Source organism: Anabas testudineus, chromosome 22 (genome assembly GCF_900324465.2).
Source record: "Anabas testudineus chromosome 22, fAnaTes1.2, whole genome shotgun sequence".
Taxonomy (NCBI): domain Eukaryota; kingdom Metazoa; phylum Chordata; class Actinopteri; order Anabantiformes; family Anabantidae; genus Anabas; species Anabas testudineus.
The window spans coordinates 6,767,654-6,778,324 of NC_046630.1; the positions used below are offsets into that span (position 1 = coordinate 6,767,654).

General features: G+C 42.6%; 2 protein-coding genes across 2 annotated transcripts; one reads left to right on the forward strand and one right to left on the reverse strand.

The window, feature by feature from the left end:
* The first annotated feature begins 446 nt into the window (after positions 1-446).
* On the forward strand, positions 447-4,386 carry LOC113148164 (tumor necrosis factor ligand superfamily member 10-like). The gene is made up of 6 exons (XM_026339712.1): positions 447-645; positions 1,880-2,023; positions 2,501-2,546; positions 2,662-2,778; positions 3,275-3,528; positions 3,667-4,386. Exons 1-6 carry the CDS (start codon positions 532-534, stop codon positions 3,880-3,882), a joined length of 891 nt encoding a protein of 296 aa, XP_026195497.1. The 5' UTR covers positions 447-531; the 3' UTR covers positions 3,883-4,386.
* Positions 4,387-4,997: 611 nt separating this feature from the next.
* msl2a (MSL complex subunit 2a) lies at positions 4,998-10,636 on the reverse strand. Its single transcript, XM_026340261.1, has 3 exons — positions 9,589-10,636; positions 7,481-8,892; positions 4,998-7,008 (listed from the first exon to the last, which is right to left on the reverse strand). The coding sequence occupies exons 1-3, from the start codon at positions 9,728-9,730 to the stop codon at positions 6,706-6,708; spliced, it is 1,857 nt and encodes a 618-aa protein (XP_026196046.1). The 5' UTR covers positions 9,731-10,636; the 3' UTR covers positions 4,998-6,705.
* Between the last annotated feature and the right edge of the window lie 35 nt (positions 10,637-10,671).

Here is a 10,671-nt window from a genome sequence, read left to right on the forward strand (position 1 = left end):
CTGCAGAAGACCAAACATCTTCATAAAGCACTTCACTTTTCATCCCTGATTGTTTCCTCGTCCTTCATGTACTCCTTAAATAAATCATTAACCAACATTTTATGCTCCTTCAGCTGCTCCAAATGTGGACTGAAGATCACACTGTTATTACAAATTAAATATCTTTCAGCTGTTTATGGGACATTTTATAAAGGCACAGTTTATCAGATACAATTACTTTTTGTCGCAAAACACGTCAGTGGCAAAACCAGAAAGTCGGTTCCCACATTTCTGACAGCACCTGAACGCGTCCTCGAGTTGCACGGGCAGCATTAAACCTCCCTGCACATTTTTAATAGCAGTGACATCTTGGGGCTGTTGTAATCGCTCATACCTCCTCTGTGCTCCACCTACAAGCTGCTGCACACTTTCCCTCCTTCTCTCTGCCTCCAGAGCAGAAATGCAGCAGAGCTTGATCAGACCTGTCCTGGCTGCTCCAAGTGTCTTCCTTCTGTTCGGGACTAGTTTCGGGTGCTTTTCTCTCACGGTGTTATGGCCATTTCTATTTCTTTCCAGTGTCTGGGGCTCATCATACTTGCAGCGATCCTCCTCCAGACCATCGCGGTTGCTGTCAGTTTTATGTACTTCAACAAAGTCCTGAACACGGTAAGATATGTGTTTGACTTCCACTTGAACTAACAGACAGTGAGTGCATCACTAAATAACCTCTATCAACTCATAACTCACTTAACTATCATTTATTTTACAGGGACACTTACTTACAGGCACCATAGGGATATAGCATTCAAAATGAAGTTATGCTGAAGTGATTTGAGGTCCAGTGATGTCAAAATGCTAAGAAAAGGCCGTGTGACACTTCACATTTTCACTAATCAACTTAATTGTATTTTGTAAAGATGCAAATAGTTAGATTCCTGCAACACATGTCTCTGTCTCAAAAAGTGGTGCATGTTTACAACAACCATCAGCTTTCCTTTTAATCCTTTGGAGAATGAGGATGCTGTTTAGGGTTAAATGAATGTAGTGGAAGAAAAGTACAATATTGATTTGATTGATCTGATTTGTTAGTCGAGGAAGTAAAAGTAAAATAAAATAGAAGTTAATTATAAGTACCTCAAAATTACACTCAAGTACTTAGTTACTTACCATTACCTTACAGTCATGTCTTGGGCAAGTTGTTCAGAAAGGTCGGTGCAAAGAGGGGAGCCGTGAGTGCTTACACATGCTGAGTGGATCCTCCTTTATACCCAAACCATGACACCCTCACCTGTTACCAATTAACCTGTTCATTTAGAATTGTGTCAAACTGAATTGTGTAGCTAGAATATATTAGAAACTGTTGAGTTGTGTTTTGTTTCTGTTCCAGTTTTTTGTTGGGGTGTTCATTATAATGGAATGATCCATATCAGAAGTTAATAATTATATGTGATGATCTAATATTATCTAACATAATCATGCACGGATTCCTGGTGCTAACAGTGGACAATGACAGAGGAGAAAGTAGATAACAAAAAACAATAGGAGGAAGTGAGAACAGTTACAGCTTGGAGTTAGTGACACAGTGAAACAAAGAGTAAAAGTTTATAAAACCTCTTCATAAGGCTGATAAATCTGTTCCTGAGCTCTGATTGGCTGATGGTCGTGACCCCAACTCACTTACACTTCACAGTTGTGAATGCAGCCATTATTTTGCGTAATAAGGAAGGGACTGTATCACTTAGAGTTTTCTTATATATTATAATGATGATAATGAAAGTAAAATTGTGGCTGAGTCAAAAGCCGTATGATCATTTTCTTTACAGTGAGTAATAGCTGAAGCTGAGAACAAATGGGCAGACCTTGCATATAGTTGATTAATTGTTTTTTTTTTTATTGATAGATGCAGGAGAGTTTCTCTAGCAGCAGTGTGTCCTGCCTGATAAACACAAATCTGCACTTAGGGTCTGAAGATTCAGCAGCTGACGACAAGAAGAGCGATCCCTGTTGGCAGGTCACCCAACAGCTCCACTACCTCATAGAGAAGGTTTTACTCTAATTTAATTCAACCCGAGTCTCCCTCATTACACATCTCTATCTGTTTTATGATTATTCTTTCATTGCAGGGGTCTGTAGTTATTTTTTAGTTACTCAAGACACTCGTTGATAATAAAGACATAAAGGACTGTTCACACTTCATAGTCATCCACGATGGTATGGGATTTTCAGAAATGACGCAGATAAAATTCACTGGAAGTGCGGAAAATGATGTAATTTCATCTCACTTCAGAATACTGACTCACCCATAGGGATCATCGCCATTACAGATTAACACCTAAAATATTTGTTGACCCAAAATGAGAACTGCATGATCTGTGGGAAGGACCCGGTCCCTGGGGATTTACTGATTATAAGCTTAGATTTAAAGATACTTAAAAGTCATAATAGCTGAATAGGACAAGCATTGACTTTGCTTTTTCATTATCTTATGTCCCTTCTATCTCTGTGGGCGTATTTCTTTCAGAGCATGGCTGACAAATTCCAGAAAGAGATATCCACTGCTATGAGAAGTAAGAACAATGCCTTCACTCACTCTCAGTTACTCCTAATGGGCTAAAGTATGACTTTTCCCACTAAGAAAATGTCCTGTTTATGTGGGTTTCTTATCTGCTTGTGTTTCCACAGAGAAACTGACAGGAGTGCTGCCTATCCTGAGCTCTGGGATTCGAGGGGTCCCGCTTCCTGAAGTTGCTGCTCACGTGACGGGTGTCGTATCGTCCACAGGCCCTCCAGCAGCAGAGGGTACGTATATAAAGTAATGTGGTCGAAGAAAGCATGTAAGTGGCTGCAAATGTCATACAGATACTAAATGAGGCTAAATAATTAGCGTGGATCTCATGACGTGTTGCATACTGACTGGGTGCAACAAGTCCCGTGTTGCTTCATCCATACCTTTCCAGGGCCAGAGGTGAAGTATGTGCTTTGAGGCTTCTCAAACTGCTTTCACATTCAATCTTCCGACATGTCTGTCAGGACCTGTAGCCGACTTCTCATAGCCTGGAAAGTCCCACAGTTGTCTTTTGGATGAGTCTGATTTTTTTAAGACTCTTGTCCAACAAACAGTTCCAATAATTTACCTTGAGTTATGTGACAGACGCTTTTTTTTCAGCAGCTGCTGTAAGCTTTATGCGCAAACTCAGAGCTTCTCACATTTGCTTCTTATTCTAATAGCAGCATCACAGTGAATGGTTTTAACTTGTATGTGTACATCTGTGTATTTCTGCTGGTTTATGTGCAGGCTCGCAGAGAAGCAGGGGTTACTTGGGGGAGCGAGTCAGATCATGGGAGGGCCAGAAAGGTCTGTCCTTCCTGCAGAACATGGAACTGAAGGGAGGAGACCTGCTGGTGCCCAGAGCGGGCCTCTACTACATCTACGCCCAGACCTACTTCAGACTGCCTTCCACAGGGGAGACAGAAGGGGAGGCAAAGGAAGAGATGGGGGAAACCAAGGAGGAGGAAGGAACACAGCTTGTCCAGTATATCTACAAGAAGGTTAGGATTTGTGCACCAACAGAGGAAGAATGATATAATAAAGATATAATGTTTATAGATGAAAGCTATCTGGTGAACTATCATATAATGTTATGCTTTGAATGAATGTTGATCCTGTTTTTGTGGTTTGGCCCACAGATGAGTTCCTACTCAGTGCCCATCCTGCTGATGAAATCATCCAGGAGTGTCTGTTGGCCCCGGGGTCAGGAGCCTGGTCTCTTCTCCCTGCACCAGGCGGGTACTGCCTTTCTGCAGCCCGCTGATTGCCTCTTCATCACTGTTAGCAATGCCAGCGCCATGGAGATGGATGGAAGGGCAAGCTACTTTGGGGCCTTCCTTGTGGGACTGGGATGACTTGATTTAAATGTCAACAGGAGTTAGCCCACATGTGAGCGGTTTGCTCGGCCATTTGAGCAGCTGTCTGAGGAAACAGGACTGAAGGAGGATGGACTGTAAGGAGTGCAAAAGGCATCGTCAGGAGCGGGGAGCTGTATGGGCTTTGACCAAACCAAGCTGCAGTGGCAGATGCTGGACTGGACTTTGGTGTCAAAAGAAAAAACAGACATGCGTGTGATGTGTGTTTACTCCAGCAGCCAGTATGACAAAGGAGACACTTGAAGCGGTACAATAGATGCAGATTAAATGTCCTGTCATACATGAGTGCCTTCTGTCTGAAAGCAGAGTGACTTTAATTAAAAATAAATACCAAAAAGTAGAATTGATTCATAATGAATCATTTTTGTTTACATATTTCCTTGTTGTGCAATATCTGAATGAATGTGTGTCACTATGCAGCCTTAATGAGAAGCACCATCTTGAATGAATGAATTGAATATTAAAATTGTTGTCTGATATTTTTACACTTGTAAATATTTGTATAACGGACACCAATCCATCATAAGTCTCGTTAGTCCTGGTTCTTGTAAAGGTTCGTGAAAGGATGTCTCTACTCTGTGATGAATTAACATGAACATTGGTTGAGATTTGTCTTTTCCTCAAGGCCCAGCATTAGGTTCATATATTCAATTAAACTCAGTGAACTGATATGAAATTTGCTCTCTACATTATATTGCATTAATACTGGATTTCTTAAATCATATGCCTCAGGTTGAAATGTAATAACTTTGTTGATGCCTACATTTTTCATTTAGCATCATCCTTAGGTAACATTTCTAATTTGTCCAATCTTAGCTGTAATTCGTTCTCATTGCCAAATATTAGCTTGTTAACACAATCAAATAAAATAATAACATGGCAAATATTTTTCCTGCTAAACATTAACATGTTAACATGAGGTCAAAGTACTCTGTGTAGCCTGACAGGAATGCTAGCTAACATGGCTGTTGATTAAGTCTTGTTTTATTGAAGGGATCTAAATAATATTTCTCTATCTTCTTAACCAACGCGTACAACGAGGAAGACATTTCAAAAATCCCTTTTACACAAAAAGACACACAAAACTGAAAAAGTAAAAAACTATCATTTATTTCATGTTGTATTACATGTTTCCGTATTATGGCAGTGAATGTTTCAGCAATAAGAGTCACTCCTCAAACAAGAGTTTTTACATACAAAAAAACAAAACAAAACAAAACAAAAACTAATCAGGGTTCAAGTAATGCCCAAAACAAATACATTTTGAAACATACACACACGCAGGAAGATAGATCATATTCGCTGATCATACTGTAATCCATCTGCTACTTCCTGGTCTACGAGTAGAGAACCAAGGTGTTTGTTCTGCCTCAGTCCCCTCTCTCCTTCAGTCTCTTTTTGGTCAACATGACTGGACTGACAAACATGTCGTAGTTACAGCTGAGAGTAAACATAAACAAAGACAATACACAGCTTTGTAGGTTATAGGAGGCCTTCAAGGTGCTTTAACCAAAACACACACATACACACACACACACACACAAAAATAGGACAGTGGTACCAAATCTCAAACAATTGGTATCAAAAATAGTCTCTGAGTTGGTCTCTAATCAGTCAGGACACTACAACGGTGAGGAAAAATGCACACGCAGTGGATATTTTGTCTTGTTAATGACAACCTATGGCTTCAGTTTATCTAAACACACACACACACACACACACACACACACACACACAAGCATAGTGATGTACAATTCCACAGTCAAAATGTAACGGTGTCATTTTACAGAAGACAGACAGTTATAGTCTGTAAATGGCAATACTGTAAACAACTGTGTGTGTGCATGAGAGCTGGGAGGCTCCTTGTTGGCGCTCCTATTGCTATGGTAACCAAGAAATGGTTTTAGTTGTAACTTGGCTAATCAATCAAACGAAGTGCTTACAACCCACCATCCACCTCCCCACTGACTTAACAGTAAATCTCAGTAGGCACGCGCACACACAAACACACACACACACACACTCTTACACGCATAAAAAGAAACCGTGGATCCAGCCAAGTGCTTTGACATTATCTCGCTGCCTGTACAATGCCTGTATCAGTCAAGTTCATTAAGACAAGCTCATTAACAGCTGACAGTACTTGGGTTGAGTGAGTTAATAACATAGAAAAGGCATACAGTCTTGTGTGAGATAGAAGTTCTCCTCTGATCAGTCACAAGAATCATTCACAATTACGGTGCGAACACATACGGGGGTTAAGGATTAGTAAGGGCCATCCTGACACCAATTATGTCTTCTTAAACATACATGGAGTAATACTTAAACATAGAAAATGCTATGACAAGTGACTGACATATGATGATGCTGTTTCTGTTGTCATTATGCAACAAAAATCACACATGCACATATACTTCAATCTATAATTGTGCGTACACACTAACAAAAACACAAAATCTGTTATGAGTTCCTATTGCCTCTTACAGTATGTCTGTGGTCTATGAACAAAAAGCACCTCTGAAGTACAGAATAGCTGTGGAACTGAGTATAAGTGTTTAACTACACACAGGCAACAATACACACCAGCACACAGGCACAATACACGAGGCTTTGGCACACCCATGCTAGTCTTACTAATCAGCATTTTCCAACACATAATAAGAGCAGGTTACAGGATAGAACAGACCCATAGCTGCCTTAGATGGCCTCCCCCTCTTGAGGAGGTACAGGTTGTCTGACAGACACTGATCAGCCGTCACATTCAATCAGCACCAAACTGTCTGTTTTTGGTGTCCCAGCCTCTCATCCAATCAGAAGCTCCAGGCTGTCCTCGTAATTAGGATCCTGTGGAGGGCTGGGGGACAGAAAGGCTGTGGTCACGGGGCTCCCTGTTGCTGTGGCAACATTGAGGAGAGTGTTAGTGCGGATGCTGGTGGTTGTCGGGTTGCGGAGCGCCGCAGCTGCTGTGATGCTGGTGAGGTTGATGCCGAGTGTGAGCCGCGTCTGCTCCAAGGCTTTCTCCGGCACGGCGAAGGCCTCAAGCTTCTTCTCACCATTGGCCATATAGGAGTTCTGGCAACCTCGACAGATACAATCCAAGCATGCCTGAGGACGATAACAGAAAACAGACAAGAATGTTACTTTTACTTTAGGTTCTTTGTCTTCTCTTTAAAATGTAGCTTAAATAACCTACTTTTAAATGAGAGCAAATAAATACAGTACGATAGAGTGTTACTATTAAGCGCATGGTTTCTACATTAACAAAACATTAACCTATCATGACTCATAAATCTAAATAAAAAGCACAAAATAATCTTTTCATAAAATGAAAGTTGTAAGACTGAGGATTAGAGAAGAATTTCCATCATTCAGAACAACACTCTTGCACAAGTGTGGATTTTCAAAAATAGTAAAATTCACTAACAACAAATAAAACAATTACAGTACAACAAAACAACAATTTACACTCAGTCACAAAAAGACATGTACAGTGTTAAATAAATGATCTGCTTACTAAATATACTTCTACTAAAATACTTTTCAAAACTGAAAGAATTTCCATGAATGGTATGATCACCTTGCGGTTTGAATAACAGGGACAGCGTTGCCCCCTGCAGGTCAGCACAGAGGGATTCTGAGTGGCCCTGCCACACTTGCAGCCCTTTTTCTCCACTGGCTTCTTATATGGAGGCCTGACAGGTGTTGGAGGTACCACACAGCCTGGCATCAACCTCTGGTCTCTGCTTCTGTCCTTAGTCTTGGATCCTCCGCCAGAGCGGGCCTTGGCATGTGGCTTCTTAGGGCCAGGATCTACATGCTTCCTGGCACCTTTACTGTGGTTTGGTGCAGGGCGACTGGGCTTAGGAGGTACTCCGTTGGGAAGAGATGAGTATGTATGTGCTGGTACCGTTAAGGAAGGTGTGGGTGGCTGTGTGTGCAGTGTATGAGAGGGGTTTGGAGTGTGTAAGTGAGTGGGTGATCCCTGCAGGATGGAAGCAATAGGGAGGGGTTTCACCTTTTCCCTGTCGCTCTCTGAACGAGATCGCTTACGGTAAAGGCGGACTGGTGGGGGCTTAGAGGTCGGGGGAGGATCGAAGGAGGATGTGTGTATGTGAGCACCGTGACTTTCCACCATATTAGTCCTGTCTGTTTGAATCTGTGTGTAGTTGTGAGCAGCGTCCAGCTGTATGTACATTTGTGCATGTGCTCTGTCCGTGGATATGTGTGCATGAGTGCGCGTCCTGTCTGGCTGTGCGTGAAGAGAATCTCGAATGGGCCGAAGGGGATCTAAAGTTTGTAACACCTCCTCCACACTAAGAAGCAACACCTCCCCCTCCTCCAGCTCTCTGTTGCTAGATTCCTCATCCCTGAGTGAGCACACAGTGCCTGGAGTTGGGGCTAAAGGGCCAGTGGTCAGACTCAGTTCCAGATCACTACAACCAGTATTGGACACAGACAGGCCTGCCTGTGGCTGCTCCTCTACCAGTTCGCATACTTCCAGCTCAGGAGAAGATGGATCAAGGTCCTCTAGAACTCGTCCATTGCATTCCTGTGGTCCATTGGAACAGGGAGGATCTGAAGAGGAGCTTTGGGGTACAGCTGAGAGCTCTGCAGGAGCAGGTGGTGCCTCTGTGGGGGTAAGGGATTCAGGCCCAGAGGGATTCACATCTTCCTGTGCTAGGCTTGAGTCATCAGTCTCTATTTCCTCTTCATGTGACATTAGCACCTCCTCTAGCAAAGCCATAACTTCTGGAGACCCTCCTACATGGCTGCTGATTGACTGGAGCAACGGTGAATGGGTTACATAAAGACACAGCTTCCTGTAGCACTGAACCAGCAGAGTGAGCCGTTTGTTCTCCTGGAAGCAGGAATAGTCCTTACATCGGCTGCACGATGTCCTAATCTGCATCTTCTGGCCTTTACAGCCCAAGCAGATATAATGTTGACACTCTGGATGTGTTGAGGAAATGGGATCCTGGAGCAGTTTACCTGAGACACAGAGGAGCTATTAATGCACTTTGCACACAAGTACAGCAACAATGGCACATTCAGCATGTGGGAAATTTGCTCATCATCATGCCTCTATAGAACAGGTGCAACTGCTATAACAGCAATTACATCATTGTACCAGTTTATTGTAATAAACAAATAGCTTAACGTGCTTGATTGTTACGTTGACAATACTGATTTTACTGTTTAGATCTTTACAACTTATCGTTCTAATTTATTATTGAATATAAGCAGAAATAGTCAAGCAAACACCTTAGTTACTAGTCATCGGAAATACTGTCATATGTCACTGTCAATATTGTCCATCTCTAAATGCAAGCTGTGCCTGTATTAATATTCCACGGGCTAAGAGGAGTGAGTAAATAAAGAATGAAGAGGAAACACATGGCTCGGCAGCAGGCACCACAACGGAGGAGTCGTCTGTCTTGACAAGAGGACAGATGACTGGAGCTCAGCTTCAGTTGCTAAGGAGACCACGATGGTGTGCACGACAAATCGTGTCACATGCACGCACGCCCACTGACACCAATCAATGCGAATAGTAAGGATGTGAAACATCCATTCATTTTAGTAAAGCGAAACTGATTTTTAGCACGAAACCGACGCCAATGATATAAACATCAAAGGGACTGCTATGCGTCGCTATTAAACGCTAATTATTGTCAAGTTACTTACCACAGACATGACATGAGAGGGACTGTCGGAAGAAGTGCATTAGCTTGTACATCTCTGTGAAGGTGTGAGGCTGCCGAGGGTCACACTGCAGCACGGCCCGGCTGGCGGACACGTACAGAGCGGTTGCATTAGCGGGGTTCATATCGGTGTACTCCGGTGCCTCAGGGAAATACGGCCCGGGAAAATATCCAGGCAGCCGCTCCGGCGGAGATAAACAGCCAATAATCAGGGTGGTTGGAGGAAATATGAACCTATCTGGTGGAGCAACGATCAGTTACTCCAATTTGTCAATGCAGACACATGAATTAATAATCGACAGAACAGACAACGAACATTGTGAAGCTGTTATCGTTGAGCGCGCACAACGTTAGCTCGGCAGGTGACTAGCTAAAGTTAGCATCACCGGCTGATAGTCGTTACTATTCGCCACGATTGTTTGAATCACAGCTAACGCCTCTGTTAATTCGGACCAATTAGACCCTATCTAACAATTACTCACATCATCCCTAACGCTACCTAATAATTAGCAGTGTATCGACTGATCGAACGATCCATGATCAAAAGGTTAGCATAATGTCGCTAGCGTTAGGTTACGACATTAGCCAAATGTTTTACAGGAGAGATTGTCGATGTTAGCCGAATAACCCATTTACTATCCTGTAAATGGGCTATACTGCCTCCTCGATGATGCGTTTTTGATTAATGAGCTGCAGCCAAGCTCACAAATTTGTCTGGCTAGCAATTAGCTAACAGATCCCAGGCGCGCATTTGATGTAAACAAAGCTAACCAGCTATCGTTAGCATGGCTAGTCAAAGTAGCTAGCGAAAATCCAACCGTATCAGTAACACTAGGACCGACTTATATCTCACGCGTATAAACGAAATGCATTCAAATTGTAACGCTGCAATGTTGATACGTTTTACTATAATACTTGGCGAGCGTAGACCGAAACATAGCTAACTAGCCGTTTTACAAATGCATCAATCATTCGATTTTCCACTTTTCCTCGTATCATCCCCTCTCGACAGGCATGATCATCTCGCGAGACTTCGCGTTGTTACCCTGGATACATTCAGTAGCGC

Excerpts from the sequence above, each read along its gene's own strand:
- LOC113148164 (XM_026339712.1), top strand. The coding sequence starts at position 532 with ATGGCCATTTCTATTTCTTTCCAGTGTCTGGGGCTCATCATACTTGCA. Across the intron at positions 2,547-2,661 it reads GATATCCACTGCTATGAGAA|AGAAACTGACAGGAGTGCTG; the intron begins GTAAGAACAATG and ends GTGTTTCCACAG. Across the intron at positions 2,779-3,274 it reads AGGCCCTCCAGCAGCAGAGG|GCTCGCAGAGAAGCAGGGGT; the intron begins GTACGTATATAA and ends GTTTATGTGCAG.
- msl2a (XM_026340261.1), bottom strand. The coding sequence starts at position 9,730 with ATGAACCCCGCTAATGCAACCGCTCTGTACGTGTCCGCCAGCCGGGCC. Across the intron at positions 8,893-9,588 it reads CCTCTCATGTCATGTCTGTG|GTAAACTGCTCCAGGATCCC; the intron begins GTAAGTAACTTG and ends TCTGTGTCTCAG. Across the intron at positions 7,009-7,480 it reads CCTGTTATTCAAACCGCAAG|GCATGCTTGGATTGTATCTG; the intron begins GTGATCATACCA and ends TATCGTCCTCAG.